The following is a 23,033-nucleotide window of genomic DNA, read 5'->3' on the forward strand; positions in this document are numbered from 1 at the left end:
TGGCAGTATTCCCTTTAAAGTCTGAAAACAGCACAAGGATGCCCCCATCACCACTATGACTCAACACTGTAATAAAACTGGAAGCTAGAGGTATGAATACTGGAGAGGAGGAGGATATTATGGGTTGAATGGTGTCCCCTAAAATTCATATGGTGAAGACCTACCCCTAGTATTCAGAATGTAACTATATTTAGAGATAGAGCCTTTTAAGAAATAATTAAGTTAAAATGAGACCATTAGAGTAGGCCCTAAACCAATCTGACTGGTGGTCTTATAAGAGGTGGTGATTAGGACATACAGAGAGACGTCATGGGCGTGTATGCACAGAAGTACGACCACATGAAGAGGCAGCAAGACGAAGGCCATCTGCAAGCCAAGCAGAGAGACCTCAGGAAAAACCAACTCTGCCAGCACCTTCATCTTCAACTTTCAGCTGCCAAAAGTGTAAGGAAATAACTTTCTGTTGTTTAAGCCACCCAGTCTGTGATATTTTGTTATGGTAGCCCTATCAAACTAATACAGGACACACAGATCATCTACCTCAAGAACTCAAGACAATAAACTGAAAACAAATAGAACTAATAACAGTATAATAAGGTAGTCCAATACAGGATTGATATGGGAAAGAATCAACTACTGTCCTCCATATTAGCAACAGCCAATTAGAAAACGTAATACATAAAAAGATGCCAATTTTACGAACCAAAATAAAATTTCTAGAAATAAACTGAAGAAGAAATAAACCAAAGAAGAGATACATACAAGAAGACCTGAATAAATAGAGACAGACTATGTTTGAAGACAGAAACAAAAGATGGCTGCTGCTCATACCCAAAAGGTAAATAAGAGAAAGATGTCTGGCTGGGCCTGGTGGCTCGCGCCTGTAATCCCAGCACTTTGGGAGGCTGAGGCGGGTGGATCACTTGAGGTCAGGAGTTCAAGACCGGCCTGGCCAACGTGGTGAAACCCTGTCTCTACTAAAAACACAAAAAATTAGCCAGGCGTGGTGGCGTGTGCCTGTAATCCCAGCTACTTGGGAGGCCAAGGCAGGAGAACTGTTTGAACCAGGAAGGCAGAGATTGCAGTGAGCCCAGATCACGCCACTTCATTCCACCCTGGGCGACAAAGTGAGACTCGGTCTCAAAACAAACAAACAAACAAACAACAAAAAGACAAAACAATGATTTCAATGCTGTTCAGAAGTTGTACCAGTTCAAAAACAATTTTCCATAGTTGTTTACAACCAATCAGTGGTAGACTTTTTCACAACTACAGAGAAAGCCTTAGCAACATAAAAAGACATACAGACAAAAACTAAAAATCACACAAGTTTGCCTATCAGAGAAAAAATAAATGGTGACTATTTTCTACAAAATTTAGTTCTGATGGGATAGGCTACCTGACAGAGCAGATAAAGAAGCTGCAAAGACATTTCCCTCTGTTTTTTTTTGTTTGTTTTGCCAAAAAAAAGATTGATAGGGACTAGGCCCTGGATCAGATTTTAATTTGATGAAGCTGGTATCTATTTAACCAAATGCCCTCAAAAGAATCCAGATTTGGAAAGAGGAAGTCTGAGTCCAGAGCTTAAGGCCATAGAGAAGCCACTGACTATAATGCCGAGTACAAGTGCCATTGGGCTCTAACTTAGAACTGCTATTATTTGAGTCTGTATTTTGGCTTCAAAGTCACATAGATTTTGAGGGCTGTGGCCCTAATCTCTTTTTGCCTGCCTTATTGTTTTTAGTGCACAAATTTTCAGGACATGAGGTTATATTCAGGAATGCGCAAATCCCAGTATAGCCGAAATGCCTCTGATGAAAGATAGGTCTCCATAAATTAATCCACAAACACCATGCAATCCTTTGAAAAGCCGATTCTAAAATCCATCTGGAATAGAAAAAGCTCAACAGCAGCCTCAAAATTCTGGAAAAATAAGAAAAAGTAGGGAGGTCTCTCCTTGGTAAGCTGCCTTTCCATGGTTGCTGGGCAAAGTAGGGAGGTGAAGGAGGGAGGAGAGGCTGAGTGAGCTGTTCTAAGAGGAGCGGTTAAATCAAGTCCAGACATCTTAGCTGCAGGTCAATGTGATTTGACTGCTCACAGTAGAGTGGGTGGCCAGGAGAACCTGGCATGTCCCTAAAACAAATCAAAGCTTAGCTCAAAGATGAGAGCCTTGGTGAGCATCTGTGGTCTCCTCAGGTTCACAGCAAGGTCTGCAGAGGGGATTTGCTCTACCAGAAACAAAGTCTGTGGTAACTAACCTACATGGTATTGTCACAGGAATAGACAAGTTGATTTTCATTTTCTTTTTTAGCATCTGTTTGGTAAAATAAAAATTTGTTTTGACAAGTTGATTTTATGGAACAGAATAATATTAATAATATCTAATACACAGTACTTACTTATCATGTGCTGGGCAATGTTTTAAGTGCTTTCTGTATTTTTATTTAACTCTCATAACAACCTATGAGGTAGGTATGACTACCACAGAGAGGCATAGAGAGGTTAACTAGCCTGACCAAGGTCATATAGCTATTAAGGTACAGAACTCGGACTAAAGTGGAAAACAAATCCCCATATATATGGGAATTTCGTTTATGACAAAGGTAGAACTTCAAGTCAGGGGGATAATGATGAATTAGTCAATAAATAGTGCTGGGGGAAATGACTACTGATGTGGAAAAAAATAAAGTTAGATTCTAACCTCCCACAATTCACAAAAACTTAATTCCAGATAAAGAGCTAAAATTTTAACTCCTATACAAGTTTTAGGGGAAAATATAAGAAGGCCTTCTTAATCAAAACATAAAATACAAAAAACTATTAAAAACTGATAAAGATGGCTGGATGCAGTGGCTCATGCCTATAATCCCAGCACTTTGGGAGACCAAGGCACCAGGACCACTTGAGCCCAGGAGTTTGAGACCAGCCTGGGCAACATGGCGAAACCCCATCTGTACAAAAAATAAGCTGGGTGTGGTGGTATGCACCTATGGTCCCAGCTACCAGGGAGGTTGAGGTGGGATTGCAGAGGTCTGAGGCTGCAGTGAGCCATGATTGCGCCACTGCACTCCAGCCTGGGAGACAGAGTGAGACTGTGTCTCAAAAAAAAAAAAAAAAATTAATAAAGATGACAATGTAAAAATCAAAATCATCTACATGCTAGAAAGACATAATAAAATTAAACACAAACCTAAAAGGAAATATTTTTCAATAAATCCAGAATATACAAAAAATACTCCAACACATCTAGAATATATAAAGAACTCTTACAAATCAATAAGAAAAACAAAACATCCCAATAGAAAAATGGGTGAAAGACTGAATGGAAAATTCACAGAAAAGGAATAAAGAAGAGTCAATAAACACGTAAAACAAACAAGACACCATCTTTTGCCATAAGGTTGGCAAAAATTAAAAAGGCTGATAGTATCCATTGCTGGTAAGACTATGGGTAAACAGGTATGTTTCATACACTGATCATGTACTGGCCCTTTTGGAGGGAAATTTGGCACTATTTATTAACATTTGTCTTCTACATACCCTTCAACTCAACAGGTCTATCCCCCCTAGAAAAATATTAACTGGCACACAGGTACAAAAGGTTACTGTAAGAATTTTCATTGCAGCATTGTTAGTAAAAGTAAAAACTCAGGAACAACTTAAATGTCAATCAGTAGGGAATGATTAAACATATGATATATTTCTATATTACAGAACACTATGCAGCAGATAGATCTCTGTATTGATAAGGTATATCTCTGCACTGACATTGAAAGAAAACTAAGCAAGTTGCAGAACCACACGCACTAAAACTACACTTCTTTCTACATATGAATGTAAACACAACAAAATAAAAGGTATACATGAAAATGATGACAAAGGTTATCTTTGGGTTCAGAGAGGAAACAGTGTTAGTCAAAAAGAATTTTTGCTTTCTCCATCTTCTAATTTTGGTCAATAAGCATTAACCATATTTGTATAACTTTTGAAATATTAAAACAATGGCCGGGCGTGATGGCTCACGCCTATAATCCCAGCACTTTGGGACGCCAAGGCAGGCGGGCAGATCACTCGAGGCCAGGAGTTCGAGATCACCCTAGCCAACATGACAAAACCTTGTCTCTAGTAAAAATACAAAAATTAGCCAGGCGTGATAGTACACGCCTGTAATCCCAACTACTCGGGAGGCTGAGGCACGAGAATTGCTTGAACCCAGGAGGCGGAGGTGGCAGTGAGCTGAGATGGCACCACTGCACTCCACCCTGGGTTAATGAGGGAGATTCTGTCTCAAAACAAAACAAAAACAAAACAAAACAAAAAGCACTTACATTATACAGTCACCTGTATTACACAAGAGTGCCTGATACACTGTGGTACTCAATAAAATCTTGGATTAAAAAAAGGAGTCATCTCTTAAATGTAAAAAGCTCACTGAAAGGTCATTATGTATCTCTGCAAGGGACAAACTGGCCAACACAGGACACAAATGACACAGATGATGGCAGTCAAACAGGCAAGAGAAAAAAAGAGTCACCAGCGGTAAAGGTTGGACATTAGTAAAAATAGATGATAGCAAATTATAACTACCATTTTTTGAAGGCTTCCCATGAGCAAGAAACTGTGCCAGATGATCTGTGTAAGCATAATCTCAAATTCTTAACATTAACCTGTGAGATATTCCCATTTTACAAATTAGGAAAATATGGCTTAGAGAAACTAAGTATCAGGCTTAAGACCAGGACTTTGTTCACTACAAGCTGTCCTCTATTGGGACTAGGATGGAGACTGGGACTGAGGAGACCCCTTCTGGCCTGAACCCATGTGCTTAGCTGCCCTTACTATACTCTGCATCCTTGAAGCACGCTCCCAAGCTGTCCTGTTCATCCAGACTGGCGTTCTCCTCCTCCTCCTCGCTCTCGGTTCTCCAGTATGCTGGCCGCTTGATGGGCCGCTTCCCTGGGGTGCGCTGGGAAGCAGGACTGTTAGACACTGTGCCCAGCCCACTGCTGGAGCTCCCACTGCTTCGATCCTGTCCCCCAGTCCACCAGGCCTGCAGGCTAGAGGTAGCCGGTGAGGACGATGAGGACTGCAGGTTGGCCATGCACAGCATGCCCTGGATGGCCTCCTGAGTGCTGGGAGAAGCTGGGGCCTCGCTGCAAGGAACAGAGGAGAAATACTGAGGGAGTTGTTTTTAGCTATCAGAGTAAATCGGTCATCAGAATACTCAGGGAGGAGGGACGATAGCTATGAGGATCAAGGTGGGAGAAAAAAGGGGAGAATCATCCAAAGTGAAAAATTTGGAATTAAGTTTAAGGATCAAGACAGTATCATAGATTGTTTTCACGAAAAGCCAGTCCTTTTTGCGTTGTCTCTCCACAGACAGCAGGCAAGGTGGCAGAAAAGGGGCACACTTCCCTCCCTGTTTAGGCATGCTGCATTCTTTCCTTTCATTGTTTTTGTAACAATTCTCCTTGCATGACTCTTCCAGCCCCTCCTCCCAACTTCCTAAGTGCCCAAAATTGATTCCTCTTGAAGTCTATACATCTTATTGCCATCAGATCTTAAGTTCCTTAGGACAGGTTTCATGCCTACTTTATTCTTTCACCCAAATGCCCTGGATAATTCTTTGTCCCTTTAAATAGCTCTATAAATATCTACTGATTGGCTGACCTGGCACCTTGGGCGGGAGCGGGGGTTGCTGTCTGATAGCCTGGAAAGGGGAGATAAAAGCCAGTACTCACGTGAGGGCAGCATAGTCAGGTCCCCCCACCTGCCTGCTGGCCTTGAGCAGATCAAGAATGCCACCAGCGCCACTACCATTCCCAAGCTTGCCTTCAACCCCTTCCACCATGTCCTCATCTGTTGTATAGTCCTCCTGTTGGAGAGAGAGTGTATCACCTCAGCTGCCCAGGATTGGTCTGGCAAGGCCCCAGTACAGGGGCGATGATGATCTGACTCCTGATATTAATATCTTTGAGCACCAAGTATAGACCAAGTACTAAGCAGAATATTCATTCTTTTATCTTAATTTCCAAGGCATCTTTGTGAGCTAGGTAGTATACTCCCATTTTAAACAGATAAGAAAACTAAGGCTCAGGGAAGTTAAATAATTTGTGTAAGGTCACATCAGATACTCCATATCACATACTCTTTCTGCTATATCGCACTGACTTTTTATTTTTTGTTTTCAGACAGAGCCTCGTTCTGTCGCCAGGCTGGAGTGCAGTGGCACGATCTCGGCTCGCTGCAACCTCTGCCTCCTGGGTTCAAGCGATTCTTCGGCCTCAGCCTCCCAAGTAGCTGGGACTACAGGGGTGTGCTACCACGCCCAGCTAATTTTTTAGCAGAGACGGGGTTTCACCATATTGGCCAGGATGGTCTTGATCTCTTGACCTCGTGATACGCCCACCTCAGCCTCCCAAAGTGCTGGGATTACAGGCTTGAGCCACCCCGCCCGGCCCACACTGACTTTCACTCTACTCTGTATTAAAGGATGTTTACGGTATTTCAACTAAATTGAAATCTTCCATTTATATGCTCAGCAGCACTTGGCACACAATCTTTCACTTAATAAATATTTCACTGTATGCAGTGGCTCACCCTGTGATTCCAGCACTTTGGGAGGCCAAGGCAAAAGATTGCTTGAGCCCAGGAGTTTGAGACCAGCCTGGGCAACACAGCGAGACCCTATCTCTACAAAAAAAAATTTTTTTTAAAGAATTAGCTACATTGGTGGTGTGAGCCTGTGGTCCCAGCTACTAGGAAGGCTGAGCTGGCCCCGGAGGTCAAGACTGCTGTGAACCATGATCATGCCACTGTACCCCAGCCTGGGCAACAGAGTGAGGAGACTCTGTCTCAAAAAATAATAATAATAATAAATAAATTATTCAGGAAATGAATGCAAAGGATGTCTTCCTCCCTGCATATCCACCAACTAGAATGACAATCTGTCTTCTGTCTCTATCACCAGAATGAGCAGAAGACTAGATCCAGGGCAGAATCCTACCTCAATGTCAAACTCAACTTCTCCTGGTTCACGAACTCGGTTGGGGTCAGAGCAAGGCTTCGCACGGGGCAATTTCCGGGGAAATTCTAGAAAACAATGGAATGCACTTATTATGAAGCTATGATTAGCATTTCAGCCAAATACCCAGAAGAAAAAAATAAGACTAATTTTCTTGGAAGTAATGACCACAGATGACTAATTTAGAGGTTAGGGATCAGGTGATAAATAAATCTTTAGAACAAAGGAAATAATGAAGGCCTACAGAACATAGTATAGCAAAATGTCAACAAGCTCAGGCCTAAGGTCTTAAGTCTATCAAGAGGGCCAAAAACAAATATAAAACGGGCAAGGGCTGGGCGTGGTGGCTTGCACTTGTAATCCCAGCACTTTGGGAGGCTGAGGTGGGCGGATCACCTGAGGTCAGGAGTTCGAGACCAGCCTGATGAACATAGTGAAATCCCATCTCTACTAAAAATACAAAATTAGCCAGGCATGGTGGCACATGCCTGTAATCCCAGCTACTCAGGAGGCTGAGGCATGAGAATCACTTGAACCCGGGAGACGGAGGTTGCAGTGAGCCAAGATCGTGCCATTGCACTCCAGCCTGGGCAACAAGAGCAAAACTCCGTCTCAAAACAAACAAACAAACAAAAAAACGGGCAGGGGAGGAAAAAGAAAGAACAGACACACACTTGGTCTTATTATCAGGGTCGCCTTCTCCTTTCCCAATCTCTCGTCAATCTGCAGCTCATCATCTGAATCCAAGTCAAATTCGTCTTCCATCACCTGTTCTGCCATCAGCCTAGCCTTGTCTACCTTCTTTGCTATCTTGGTTCGCCGAGATTTGGATAAACTCTTCACCCTTTTCGTACTGAAGGGAAAGAGAACATAAAAACAGTCACTAGCAGTATTGTTAGTCGCTAGCAAGATTGCAATTCTCTCTACATTGACCTACAGATTCAATACAATCCCTATCAAAATCCAGCCAGCTTTTTAAATAAAAAGCTGATAGTAAAACGTACATGGACATAGAAAGGACCTAACACAGCCAAAATAATTTTGAAAAAGAACATTGGATGACTTATACTGCTCAATTCCAAAATTTACTCTAAAGCTATGGTAATCAAGGCAATGCGATACCAGCATAAAGACAGACATACAGCAGTGGAAAAGAGTTCCGAATAAACCCTTACAGTTATGATCAAATGATTTTTGACAAAAGGTGCTAAAGCAGCTCAGTGAGGGAAAGGATGGTTTTTTTCAGTAGAAGTTGCTGAGAAAAATGGATACAAAGAAATAAATGTGGACCCTTATCTCACATCATATACAAAAATTAACTTAAAATGCATCATAGATCTAAATGTAAAACCTAAAACTATAAAACTAGAGTAAAACACAGAAAAATATCATTATGACCTGGGATTAAGTAAAATTAAAAATTTTTGTATTTCAAAAGAAACCATTAAGAAAATAAAATATAAGCCACAGACTGGGAGAAAATATTTGGAAATCGTTTATCTGGCAAAGGATTTGTATCCAAAAAAAAATTTTTTTTTTTTTTTTCTGAGACAGAGTCTCGCTCTGTCGCCCAGGCTGGAGTTCAATGGCATGATCTCAGCTCACGGCAACCTCCGCCTCCCAGGTTCAAGTAATTCTCCTGCCTCAGCAAGACTCCGTCTCAAAAAAAAAAAAAAAATACTGTATTGTATACTTGAAATTTCATAAGAGAGTAGACCTATGTGTTCTCACCACAAACACACACAAAAATGGTAAGTATGTGAAGTGATGCATATGTTAATCAGCTTTACTGGCATAATCATTTCACAGTATAGATTTTATCAAATATCACATTGTATACCTTAAATATAGACAATTTTTATATTTGCTTTTTTTTTTTTTTTCTTTTTGAGATGGAGTCTTGCTCTGTCGCCCAGGCTGGAGTACAGTGGCATGATCTTGGCTCACTAAAACCTCCCGCCTCCTAGGTTCAAGCAATTCTCCTGTCTCAGCCTCCCAAGTAGCTGGGATTACAGGCACCCACCACCATGTCTGGCTAATTTTTATGATTTTAGTAGAGACAAGGGTTTCGTCATGTTGGCCAGGCTGGTCTCAAACTCCTAACAAGTGATCCACCCACCCTGGCCTCCCAAAGTGTTGGGATTACAGGTGTGAGCCACTGCACCGGGCCACAATTTTTATTTTTTAAAAAACACATACAATGAGTTACCACTTTACATCCACCGGAATGGCTATAGTCAAGAACGAAAAAAAAATAACAAATGTTGGCCAGTAAGTGAAGAAACTCATGATTGCTGGTTGAAATGAACATTGCCTTTGTCCAGAACTCAAAAGTGGCTTAGATAATCTTGTTACACATAGTAGATGATATTAACCAATATAAACTGCTGGAAAAACCTCAATGGCTACAGTCAAAAAGAAAAAAAAAATAACAAATGTTGGCCAGTAAGTGAAGACACTCATGATTGCTGGTTGAAATGAACACTGCCTTTGTCCAGGACTCAGAAAGTGGCTTAGATAATCCTGTTACACATAGTAGACGATATTAACCAATACAAACTGCTGAAAAAAACCTCATAAACAGTTAAAAAGAAACATGTTTTTGGTAAATCAGTACATTGATACATTTAGCAACTAGTAATTTGGTTAAATTGACTTTCGGTGAATTGTCTGTCATTTAACTGACCTATTTTCTATCTCAGAGGGTTGAGGATTAAATGAGCTCATACAGAGCTTGATCCATGGCAACTGCTCCATGTAGCTAATATTATAAGGTTCTCTGACTCTCAGTTTTCACCTTAGTAAAATGGGGATACTACTACTTACTTTTGGGGTTGTGAGGATTAAATAAAATAGTGTATATAAACAGCTAAGATAGACTTTGACACAGAGGAGATGCTCAATAAATGACAGCTATGTATGCCCTGATCTTTTATTAACTTCTAATAATTAAAAATTTCAGCTGGGTTGTGGTAGTGCATGTCTGTAGTATCAGCTAACTCAAGAGGCTGAGGCAAGAGAACTGCTTGAGCCCAGGCAATACAGCAAGACCCTGTCTCTAATAATTTTTTAAAAAATTTTAAAGAAAAATTTCAAACACACAAAAATATAAAAGTAGAATTAATTCTCATATACCTATCACTCAGCTAAGTTTCAGCAATTATCAACCCAGCCAGTCTTGTTTCATCTACACCTCATTCTCTGCAAAACACCAAGTTTGGAGAGAAGCCCAGACATAGCATCACATCATCTGTAAATATTTCTATACTTTGACTATCTGGGTTCACTTAACAGCTTCTGACAGCTGCAGCGGGTAATAGGCAGCAGCACAAGAAGGACTGCTGGGGCTGGGGCAGGGGCAGGAAATGTCTTATTGTACCTTCAATAGCCATTATATAAGGCTAGACTCCTAGGACTCTGAATTTTCTCCTGTCCAGGAGACCTATCATGAGTTCTGGACAAAGGCAATATTCAACGGTCTCTCTAATCTTACACTTTAGTAACTGGATTCTCAAACCCCAAGAATAGCTCTGTTGCTTTCAGAATCTGCCCTACTCTCACTCCTTTTTCCCTTATTTTCCACCCAGATGGGCCCAGATGGACCTGAAGTTAACCTTTTCCTACAAGGAGGCTATTAAGCTGCCTTTGTTGTTTGTGTTCCTACATCGTTCATACTCTGCACTTGGCTCTTGACTGCTGATGTCTAGTGTTCTGAGTATCTAGAAAATAGCCCTTACTGCCTTCCCCTGCCTCTATGTATTTCAGGGTTTCTGACAATCTTCTTAGATTCTGGTCATACCGACATCATTATCACCATCTTCATGGAGAATTCTTTTGTCTCTATCTTCATCATCATATTTATAAGAACTACCATGTATTAAGTATTAATTATATGGCAGGCCCTGTGGTTAACGTTCTACGTATATTATCTCATTTAATCCTCCAACAACCCTAAGGTAAGTTTTAACTATAGAATACATATAATGAGGACACTGAAGCTCAGATAGGTTCATTAGTTTGCCAAAGTAGAACACTGAATATGTGTCACAGCTGGGATTTAAACCTCGGATTGCCTGATTCCCAAGTCCATAATTTTGTTGTAAACAGCTTTTATTTTATTCTTTTAGAACTTGTTCTTTTAAAATTATTTAAAGAAAAGTAAATAAATATTTAAAGAAAAGTAAATACGTGCTCATTGTACAAAATTCAAATGCTACTGAAGTGAAAATTTGCTCTTACCTTCCCTATTGTACTTTCCAGGGATAACCACTGTTAAAAACTTGGTATAACAAGGCCGGGCACGTTGGCTCATGCCTGTAATCCCAGCACTTTGGGAGACCGAGGTGGGCGGATCACTCGAGGCCAGGAGTTCGAGACCAGCCTGGCCAACATGCGGAAACCCTGTCTCTACTAAAAATACAAAAATTAGCTGGGCATAGTGGCATGCGCCTGCAGTCCCAGCTATTTGGGAGGCTGAGACACAAGAATCACTTGAACCGAGCGGGGCAGAGGTTGCAGTGAGCCGAGATCGCACCACTGCACTCCAGCCTGGGTAACAGAGTGAGACTCTGTCTCAAAAAAAAAAAAAAAAAAAAAAAACTTGGTATAAGAAGTATAAAATATATAACTAGGCCAGGCAAGGTGGCTCACACCTGTAATCCCAGCACTTTGGAGGCTGAAGTGAGAGGATCACCTGAGTCTAGGAGTTAGAGCTCAGCCTGGGCAATAACAGAGACCCCATCTCTATTTTTTTTAAAGGTATTTACATATATATAACACACTACTTATTTGCCTAAATGTACATACATATCTCTGGAAGGAAACCACTGACATTGGTTGTCCATGGGAAGGTAACAGGGAAAGAGAGATGGGTGTGAGATTTTTCACTGTGTGCTCTTTCACACTGTTTTATTTCTAACACTTGTATACTGCATTTTTAAACCTCTTCAAAAAATACAAAAGTCTATATACAGCTTTTCCATACGTGCATACATATACACATGTGCATACATGCCCTTTTAAAAGTAAAAATGGAACTATTCCTATGTATTATTCTGTAACCTGATTTTAAAAATATACCTTGAACATCTTTCTGTGTCAATATTTAACTGTCTCATTCTTTTTAACAGCTACATGATATTCCATTCTATAGATGTACCATCATTTATTTATCTAGCCCTTACTGATGAATATTTGGATGTTTCCAATTACTATTACAAACAATGGTGCAGTGAACACTGAACATTTATCGTTACACACTTGTGTGCAAGGATTTCTGTAAACTAAATTCCTAAAAATCTAATCGAAAGTCAAAAGGTATAGAAAAAACTAATGCTTTTAGTAAGTATGCTATACTTATTGCTGCCAGTGGTTCTCTCCCAATGACTTGCTGAAGTTTCTAGAACTGATAAAATCTTTCTCAGGCTTGCCAATTCGATTTCAGACCTCTCGCTCTACCCTCCTCCAACACCACACCATGGTTCTCTGAACTAAGCAACGATACATTATAATATCTAGGTATTGCCCCTAAGTACAGTCCCTCCTACCCATGTCCCAACCCCTAGATTCCAATTCCATGCCCTGTCTCAGTGGCATATTACCACTGACAGTCCCAGTACCTCTGTGCTCCTCCTTCCCACCTCACCTGCCGTTAGACATCAATAGGGCCAATGGGCTCTCATTTCCATCAAGGTCCAAGTCTGGTGAGTCGTCATCTGAGTCATTCAAGCAGGCACCAGTGATGTTGAACTGTAGAAGTAGGAGACTCAGCTGTCACCTGTCTGGGACTCCCATGGGAATCACGATGGCAAGTTCCCTCTGGTTTCACTGGTTCAGTTCACTGTCAAAACCACCTGAGCCAAGGCCTTCTGCTATACTGTCCCCCCACACCCCCACTGATCACAGGAGCAGGAGGTTGAAAATGTGTGGTTGGTTCAGGGGACACCTGTCAATCTTGTGAACCATGTTCCCTTAAAAAAGAGGGGGCACATCTTCAGATGCCCATGGAGAGAATCACAATCTTGAGGCAAGATGGAGCCCTGGTGGAGGGCTTTTCTCAAGGACCTGCTCAAGACTACAACCTGACACACACAATGTTTTCAAATCTCATTCCCGTCCCAGCATTTCAAAATTCAGCTAAGTGTTATGTTTTCTGAAAAGAGCTCCTGAAAACCTTCCCTACCCAGACAGAATCAACCCACCTCTGTATCTCAGGGTCCCACACACACCCCTGATTGTGGCATTCACAATACTTGATTGCACTCATTTGTTTTTATGCCTGTCTTTCTCACTCGCCTGTCAGCCTCTTGAGAGTCACATCCACAGCACCTATCACAGTGCCCAGCATAGAAAAGGTCTCAATAAATGCCTATTAAATGAGTGGGACTGGTAGCCAAACAGCAGGGGGTCTAAGGGACATGGCAGCCAGACAGGATAGCCTGCTTTTTGAAACCCTGCTCTTCCAAGGGACACCCAAAAGGGTTGGGCTGAACCCATGGGCCAGCACCCACCTTTGCTTTCTGGAAAGAGCCTGTCTTCAGTGCCTGATGACTGTATGTGTCCATGAGATTATAGCTCAACTGGCCAGCAGGCCCCAAGGCTGAACTCTCCTTGCCCTTTCGCTCTGCCTTCTTGAAGAGTTCCTTGGGCTTCAGGCCTTTCTTCTTTGAACCATTTTTGGAGGGCAGTGACAGCCTGGACATGGACATTGAAGTGGAATGGGCTGGCCTGGTTAGGGGAATGGAGCCGGCTGGGAAGATCCTCTGCAGCCCAAAGATATTGCTCGTCTTCCCAACGTTCTGTTGGAAGATGTCCTACAAGAGTGTTAGTACATGAGGGGGTTAGAGCTTACTCGAGGGTTCTCTCAACACTAAGAGCAGAGGTCTGTTCCTGGTACTGGTGGTACTGCCATGGAAGTGGCTTATAGATGCTCCACATATGCACACCCTAGCTTTTACATAATGAGTCATCAAGAATTTACTGGGTGGCATTTCTTTACCCAGCCATTGACAAGTAAGAAGACGAGCAAAGCACTACTGTCAAAACTGGAGAGAAAATACTCCATTAAGTAGCCGACATGAGACAGAAAATAATCAAGTACTAATCTGTGTGGTTCAAATTCTAAGGACTACAGGATTTGAGAGAAGGATAGGTTCTAGTCCTAATTCTGCTACTAGCTAGCTCTGTAACTAGCTCAGGAAAGTTATCTGACCATTTGAGACTGTTTGCTTAGCTGTAAAATTAAAGGACTAGACTGGAAAGGTGATTTTTGAAGATGTTCTGTGGCTCCTTTGAGCTTCTTGGGAGGAGCCCCGAGAATCGGGGGAAGGTAGAAGGCGAATGAGAAGAACAAGTGGAGCCCTGGGCCTCCCACCTTCATCTTATTCAAAGCAGCTATGCTTTGAATATTGCGCTTCCACCTAAGATGTCATTTTAAAAAAAGGATTCCATTGCTTTAAAACATTTGAAAGCCCATGGACCACATATAATCTATCTCTAAGTCCTCTTCCAACCAGCCCAAAGTTTTGTGGTTTAAGTGGGAGGCGCTGGAGAAAAGGTAAGCCTTTAACTATCCTGAATGATTTTGACAGATGGGACTGGAGGAAAATGAGAGGTAGGAGGTGGACACTGTAAGCTATGGTGTAGGCAGTGAAACATGCTGCAAGCATTGAGGCTAGAAGCACAACTTCCCAGCTCACTTTGACCACCCGTCAGCATGGATGTATATATCCTGGGCACTAAATAAAACTTTACAGCTTCTGAGCTTAAAGGAATTCTCCTCTGGTGCCTCTGCTACTTCACCATCCCACACCAACTTCTCTCTTTGCTATTAAAGTCTACTAATAACAATGGCTCACATTTATTGAGTACTTACTCTGCCAGGCACTGTGCGAGGGGCTCTACATATATTAGCTTTTGATCCTAACAAAATCCTGAAAGGTTGGTGTTATCCTCACTTTACAGATGAGGAAACTGAGGCTCTGAAAGGCTTGCAAGTGACAGAGCAGGAACCAGAACCCAGGTTTCTCTGAATCTCTTACCACTATACCTTACTGCCTCGTGGTATATGCCACCTGTTGAAACATGGCTTTGTAATCATCTTCACCCCGAGAGAACTGTCATTTTGCAGAATGCAGAGACTGAGTCAAAATATTAATAATAACAACAACTACAACTACCACCACCACCCACCACCACGACCCACCGTCAGAATTTATTGTGCACCTACTGTGTGCCAAGCACTCTATTTTTGTGCTCAACCCACATTACCTTATTTAATCCTTTTAACAATCCTCGAGTAGGTACAATTATCCCCATTTTAGAGATGAGGAAACTGAAACTCAAAGAGGTTAACTTTGCTCAGGGTCCTCTACTAGGCTGAGTTCTTTGTGGGCAGGCACTATTTATGTATTTTAAGAGCCTAGCCCAATGTGCGGCACACTTGAAACACAGTAATAATTATTTGAACGAATGAATTGGGTATTTGGTAGGGTCTTCCCGACCCTTCCCCTGGGCTCTCATGCTAACTGCAGAGGCCTAACCTGCCACTTGAGCCTCAAGGCCTTTCCAAATGCCTTCTCTTCCCTGCCCCATGCTCCTTACTTCCACCAGGCGGATCTCCCTGGCCAGATCTTTAATGAGCTGTACGGTTCGCACTGTCTCCGGGATCTCATCCTCATGGTCTGGCAGAGCCTGTCAAACAAGAGGCATGAGGAATAAACCCACACATAAAGAGACAACTGATTTTGGACAAATGTGCCAATGCAATTCAATGGAGAAAGAGTAGTCTTTTCAACAAATGATTCTGGACCAATTGGATATCCACATGCAAAAAAAAAAAAAAAAACAACAAACAAACCTCAATCCCTATCTTGCACCATACACACAAACACAAACTTAAAATGGATCATAGACCTAAATGTAAAACCTAAAACTATACACCCTTTAGACCATGCTTGTCCAACCCACTGCCCAAGATGGCTTTGAATGCAACTCAACACAAATTAGAAAACTTTCTTAAAACATTATGAGACTTTTTTTTTTTTGAGATGGAGTTTCACTATTGTTGCCCAGGCTGAAGTGCAATGGTACCATCTCGGCTTGCTGCAACCCCCACCTACCGGGTTCAAGCGATTCTCCTGCCTCAACCTCCACAGTAGCTGGGACTAGAGGGAGTGAGCCACTACGCCCAGCTAATTTTTTGTATTTTTAGTAGATACGGGGTTTCACCATGTTGGCCAGGCTGGTCTCGAACTCCTGACCTCAGGTGATCCACCCGCCTTGGCCTCCAAAGTGCTGGGATTACAGGCATGAGCCACTGCACCCAGCCTATGATATTTTTTGTAATTTTTTTTTTTTTTTAGCTCATCAGCTATCGTTACGTGTGGCCCAAGACAATTCTTCTTCCAAGGTGGCCCAGGGAAGCCAAAAGGTTGGAAACCCTTGCTATATTTTATTTACTTCTTACTATTTTCTTGAGACAGAGTCTTACTCTGCCACCCAGGCTGGAGTTCAGTGGTGTGGTGGTCTCAGCTCACTGAAACCTTCACCTCCTGGGTTCAAGCAATTCTCATGCCTCAGCCTCCCCAGTAGCTGGGATTACAGGCACGTACCACCACGCCCGGCTAATTTTTGTATTTTTAGTGCAGATGGGGTTTCGCCATGTTGGCCAGGCTGGTCTCAAACTCCTGACCTCAGGTGATCCACCCACCTCGGCCTTCCAAAGTGCTGGGATTACGGGCGTGAGCCACTGCACCCCGGCTGGAAACCCCTGCTTTAGACAGAGGAGGAGTTCTTTGTGGCCTTAGTTAGGCAAAGATTTCTTAGATAGGCCATAAGCATGGACCAGAAAAGAAAAAAGTTGATCAACTGGACTTAAAAAGCAAAACTTTTTTGAAAAACCTCTATTTCAGCACCTCTGCTACTTTGTAAGCCACAGACTGAGAGAAAATATTTGTAAAACATCTATCTAATAAAAGAGTATCAAGAGGTATAATGAACTAAGTTGTGGGTTTGGGCCACACCCCTCAAAAAAGTCAAGGACCTCAGGGAGATCAGTGGGGACAAACCAGCCTCTCCACTTGTGAGGAAAGAACTCTGTGCTGAGCAGCTGCTGGCCCACAGCTAGCTCAACAGCAACCCAGAGCGATCCCTGTTAGTTGTCTCTCTTTCGTTTGCCCTCTTTTTGAGTACTGAGATTTACATTTTTATGTAGATCTCAAGGTTTTTTTCCTTTGTGATTTTTTTCTACCACTTTTCACTTCATTTCTGTATCCAGAGGGCTGATAAAAAATTCCTCAGCATTTCCTTGTTACTCATGGTTTAATTCTCTTTTTTTCCTTTAACTCTTTTTCATCTATCTGGTGGAATTTATTTTGGTGGCTAGGCGGGGAGCTGAGAAACCATGTGACCCAGCTAAATAATCTTATGGCTTCCTCCTTCCCAGACCAGGGTCTCTGGAAAGGTGAGGGAGCAGGTTCCTCCCCTACAAATCATCTGCACTTCACAAAAGACTCCTTCCATGAGCATGGGCTTCTCAGAACTATGTTCTACTCTACTCCAGCTCCCACTGATCACTCTGTTTGGGGCCATCCCTTGGTCCCTGGGTCCATCCTGAGTCATGAGTGCTTGGGCCACACCCACCTCCCTTTTGGTGTTTTTGGGACACAGTCACTCTAAAGTTCACTCCATGGGAGGTGTCAGAGATGAAACCCAAGGTAGCCACACCTGAGAGGTGTGGAGAAACAGAATCACAGGCTAAGGTCCAGGTGTAGGTGAGCCCAGGGAGCAAGGGAAGGCTCAAAATATGAAATCCAAGAATATCCGAGGGGAAGGTTGGCAACAGGAACTAAGGAGATTGTACAAGTTAAGCCTGCAGTGCAGTGACCTTTGTTCACAGTATACACAGGAAAGGGAGTATCTAAAGCCTAAGATTACATGTTGACATTTCTTCTTTTCTTGATTTCTTGGTGTGTTTTTTAAATTCAGTATTCTGAAAAGTTAATTCGTTCACATAGGTCAAAAATCAAATATTGGTGCTGAGAAGGAAATTAACAGCTAAAGGCTTACATTAGAAAAGAAAGGCAGGCCAGGTGTGGTGGCTCATGCCTGTAATCCCAGCACTTTCGGAGGCTGAGGTGGATGGATCACTTGAGGTCAGGAGTTCGAGACCAGCCTGGCCAACATGGTGAAACCCCATCTCTATTAAAAATACAAAAATTAGCCAGGCGTGGTGGCACATGCCTGTAATCCCAGCTACTCAGGAGGCTGAGGCACGAGAATCGTTTGAACCTGGGAGGCAGAGGCTGCAGTGAGCTGAGATCGTGCCACTGCACTCCAGCCTGGGCGACAGAGTGAGGTTCTGTCTCATAAATAAATAAATAAATAAAATAAAATAAAATAAAATAAAATAAAATAAATTATTGAAAAGCTTCATTCCTACCCTGTCCCTGCCATCAATCCCACCCTGCCCCTGCCATCAATCCCCCATCATCCCACTCCCACAGGTAACCATTTTCATTAGTTTCTACATCCCAGATCATATATTCAGGCAAGTATATACTAAGATAATTCTTATTTCTCCCCTTTTTACATATAAAGTGGCACACTATACACACGGTTGTGCACCTTGACAAATTTTGGAGATCTTTCCAAATCAGTACATACAGAGCTTTCTTATTTTTTTTTATAGCTGATTAATGTTCAGTTGGATAAATGGACATTCGTACATTTCTAAAACCCACTTTGGCAGTATGCATCAAGAGCCTTACATTTTTTCATATACTTTGATTCAGTAATTGTTCTTCCAGGAATCCATCCTGAAGAAACAATCAAGAAATGAGGGACAAAGACTGATATTTACTGTCTGATTCTTTAAAACTATCCCCTCAAAGAAATAAAAAGGAAGCAGCAATAAGCAAGTAGTTAGGCAAGGATGGTACATTCCTGCAAAAGAATATCACATAACTATTAAATGTTTCTGGAGAACTTTGGTGACACAGGAAAATTAAGACAAACCAATAGATTCAAACACAAAATTGGATATACAGTTGACCCTTGAACAACATGGGTTTGAAATGTATGGGTCCATTTATATGCAGATTTTCTTCTGCCTCTGCCACCCAGGACAGCAAGACCAACCCCTCTCCTTTTTCTTCCTCCTCAGCCTACTCCATGTAAAGACAAGGATGAAGCCCTTTATGAGGATTCATTTCCACTTTATGAACAGTAAACACATGTTTTCAGCTTACTTTATTGTAATAATACAGTATACAACACAAATAACATATACAAAATATGTGTTGACTATGTTACTGGTAAGGCTTCTGGTCAACAGTAGGCTGTTAGCAGTTAAGGTTTTAGGGAGGCAAAAGTTATACGTGGATTTTTGACTGCATTGGGGGGCAGGGTCTGCACCCCAACCTCCACATTGTTCAAGGGTCAACCACACAGTGTGACAGTAATTATGTTTTTAAAATGCACATAAAAAAGACCAGAAGGAAATGTACGCAAGTGTTAATAGCAGTTCCCGCCGAGTGTAAAAATCACAGGTGATAATTTTCCTTCTTTATACTTTTCCTCATTTTTCTAATTCTCTAGTGTGATGTTTATTACCTTTTATCATCAGAAAGAAAGATTTTAAAATGTAATCAAAGGAATCCTAGCCCACACCTCCACTCTACACCCAGGAGCCCACAAGCTTCTCTGGTCTCTTCTGTCTCTCCAAAACATCTACCCAAATCCAGTCCCTACAAAGGGCAAAACTCCAGAGGAGGTAGAGAAATATGCATATTTACTTCTTTCCTTGTCCAGGCTCTAAAGGCCAAGTTCAAGGCTTTGCCACCATGGACCAGGTAGGAGGCAGGGTGTCTCCTGTTCTCTCGCAAACCTAAAGGAGGAAAGAGGAAAGCAGAGTGTCAACAAAGCCATGCAGGAAAGTGAAGGACTTGGGACTTTTGTTAAGACAACCAGAGAAAATGCTCAAGGTTCTGAGCACAACTGCAGATCTCAGTTCTTCTGATAGTGTTCACTCACTGAGTACCTACTAAGTGCTAGGAATGTGATATCTATTATCTCATTTAACACTTATACCTATCCTGTAAGCAAGGTATTATCTTCATTATACAGCCCAGAAAATTGAGGTTCAGAGAGGCAAAGTCAAGACCCAGGGCACACACCTAGCAAGTGCTAGAGCCATGACTAAAACCATGTGTATTTGAATCTGAGGCTTGTGCCCCTTCCATGACATTACTGTGCCTCCTGGGTTTCAAAATGAGAACACTCAGGAGGACTATGAGTTCTACCTACACAGACTTTAAGGGCCATTAATGTAGAAGATGGATTAGCTGTGTTCTGCCTTATGTCAGGAGGCTACTACAAACAGCCAGATTTAGGCTCTATAAATAATTTTCTACTGAACCAAGCTGTTTAGAATAAGTAATGAGCAGTTAGTCATCCAGCATCTGATTCAACACTTAAGTGACAGTCTAGGTGGCAGAATAAGAGCTTGAGGCATTGGCTACGAGGCTGTACTCACGGCCCATGAGATTCTTTGTAACTCATCAATACTGATTTCTCCTGGCCAAGTCAACTTGAAGAATCTCAGGCCTAAGTAAGGGACCCATTCTATTCTGGATCAGACCAGGAAAGAGGAAACCCAGTAAGTAAAGTGGCTTCCAACTGGGCTAACGCCCAGGAACCAAAACAATGATGCCAGGACGGTCAGGACTGGGCCTTATCCGCAGGGGAAGCAGATCCAGGAAACTCTCAGACTATCCAAATTGAACTTTTTATCTTAACCAGCAGGAAATAGAGATCACTTCACTGTGATCCAATATTTTCAGTCACACTTGCTAAACAAAAAGGTTAAAATCCATGCCTTGCCATGTATTATGCTGAGTAAAAAAGTGAATCTGAGAAGGTCATGTACTATATTATTCCATTTATACAATATTCTTGAAATGACAAATTTGGCCAGGCGTGGTGGCTCACGCCTGTAATCCCAGCACACTGGGAGACTGAGGCGGGCAGATCACGAGGTCAAGAGATTGAGATCATCCTGGCCAACATGGTGAAACCCCGTCTCTACTAAAAATACAAAAATTAGCTGGGCACAGTGGCGCGTGCCTATAGTCCCAGCTACTCTAGAGGCTGAGGCAGGAGAATCACTTGAACCCGGGAGGCAGAGTTTGCAGTGAGCAGAGACTGCACCACTGCACTCCAGCCTGGTGACAGAGCGAGACTCCATCTCAAAAAAAAGAAAAAGAAAAAAAAAAAGTATAAAAACTAGCCGAGTGTGGTGGCGGGTGTCTGTAATCCCAGCTACTCAGAAGGCTGAGGTAGGCAAAGCTTGAACCCAGGAGATGGAGGTTGCAGTGAGCCAAGATCACGCCACTGCACTCCAGCCTGGGTGACAAGAGTGAGACTGTGTCTCGGAAAAAAAGAAAAAAGAAATGACAAAATTATAGAAATGGAAAACAGATTAGTGGTTTCCAGAAGTTACGGATGGTACAAGGGAGGAGAGTGGGTGAAACTATAAAGGGACTATAAAGGTGTAGCATTGCTGGGTACTGTGGCTCATGCCTGTAACCCCAGCAAAAGGAGTCTGAGGTGGGAGAATCGCTTGAGGCCAGGAGTTTGAGACCAGTCTGGTCAACATAACAAGACCCTGTTCATACAAAAAATTTACAAAATTATCCAGGTGTGGGGGCCCATGCCTGTAGTCTTAGCTACTCGGCAAACTGAGGCAGGAGGATTGCCTGAGCCCAGGAGTTTGAAGCTGCAGTGAGCCATGATCACACCACTGCACTCCAGCCTGAGTGACTGAGTGAAATCCTATCTCAAAAAAGAAGGGGCTAGGGGCTGGGCGGGTAGCACTAGGGAGATTTTTTTTAAAGCACTAATTATCACTTTTTAAAAATTGAACATATTTACGGTACACAACATGATTTTAATTTATATACTGAGATCTTTCTGGTAATGAAATAGTATCATGTCTTGACTGCGTTACTTACACATACACACATACTCATTCACTCAGGGGAGAGGGGCAAAAAGGACAGTTGGCAAAGGGCTCCATACCGCGAAAGATGTCCAGGATGTGCTTTCCCACATACCAACAGATGGTCTCAAAGTTGGGGAATCTGAAGAGGTCTGCTGTGCTCAGCCGCTTCTCAATCTCATAGGCTCTAGAAGGAGGAAACACCAACAACAAAAACAAGGATTCATTTACTGAGCACCTACTATGAATCAGGTTTTGTTCTGGATGCTTTGTATCTCTAATCCTCAAAATGACTCTGCAAGATCTGACTTTATACATTAGGAAACTTGGGCTCAAAGGTTATATAACTTGCCCAAAGTCAAATAACTAGTAAGTGCAGAAAAGGTGTTAATCTTCAGCTGAACATGATCAGGAACGAGGAACCATTCCTTTCCGGCCATCTCCCCTCCTTCTACATTATACTCCTCACTCTAGCAGACAGGAATGGCCAACATAGAATCACCACAGTTTCAGGACTCACTTGAGCTGCATCTCGATGTTAAGGCTGTGTAAGAAGTTCCCTCCAAAGGCAAGGCAGTCCACAGGCGTCAGCACAGCATGGATCCACCCTGCAGTGTAACAAGGCAAAATCAAAGCTGGAAGAGGGCCTTTCTTCCTCTGGTTATCTCCACTACCTTCTCATCTCAAATCCAACTCCTTAAGAGCAGTTAGCCTCCAAACTGGCTTCCCAACACCAGATGTTCTCAAGGTGTGGTCCAAGGATTCCTTAGGCTCCCTGAGACTCTTTCAGAGAAGCTGAGATGCCACTCAGAACTATATTCACGAGAATATTATAATGTTCTTTGCCTTTTTCACCCTTATTCTCATGGGTATACAGTGGAGTTTTCCAGGAAGTACATGATGTGACATCCAACAGAATGAAAGCAAAAGCAGATCTGGGGTTCTAACAATTTTTGATTAACCTAGATATTATAGAGATTTGCAAAGATGTAAAACAATGTCACTCTTCCC

General features: G+C 42.3%; 1 protein-coding gene across 8 annotated transcripts in view; it reads right to left on the minus strand.

Moving 5' to 3' along the window:
• Positions 1-23,033, minus strand: part of PHF8 (PHD finger protein 8) — a 107,877-nt gene that overhangs the window by 42,760 nt on the left and 42,084 nt on the right. For 5 of the 8 annotated variants that reach the window (XM_055376516.1, XM_055376517.1, XM_004064216.5 and 2 more), the window contains 10 exons: positions 22,543-22,630; positions 22,103-22,209; positions 19,819-19,910; positions 15,626-15,715; positions 13,534-13,836; positions 12,669-12,772; positions 7,699-7,877; positions 7,007-7,092; positions 5,742-5,875; positions 4,840-5,153 (listed from right to left, as the gene is read on the minus strand). In XM_055376516.1, coding sequence (XP_055232491.1) covers positions 4,840-5,153; positions 5,742-5,875; positions 7,007-7,092; positions 7,699-7,877; positions 12,669-12,772; positions 13,534-13,836; positions 15,626-15,715; positions 19,819-19,910; positions 22,103-22,209; positions 22,543-22,630 — 1,497 coding nt within the window. Of the gene's footprint in view, positions 1-4,839; positions 5,154-5,670; positions 5,711-5,741; positions 5,876-7,006; positions 7,093-7,698; positions 7,878-12,668; positions 12,773-13,533; positions 13,837-15,625; positions 15,716-19,818; positions 19,911-22,102; positions 22,210-22,542; positions 22,631-23,033 lie in introns of all 8 variants that reach the window. The other 3 variants (XM_055376519.1, XM_019019556.3, XM_019019558.4) reach the window with 2 other exon arrangements.

This window comes from Gorilla gorilla, chromosome X, assembly GCF_029281585.2.
Source record: "Gorilla gorilla gorilla isolate KB3781 chromosome X, NHGRI_mGorGor1-v2.1_pri, whole genome shotgun sequence".
Lineage (NCBI taxonomy): Eukaryota > Metazoa > Chordata > Mammalia > Primates > Hominidae > Gorilla > Gorilla gorilla.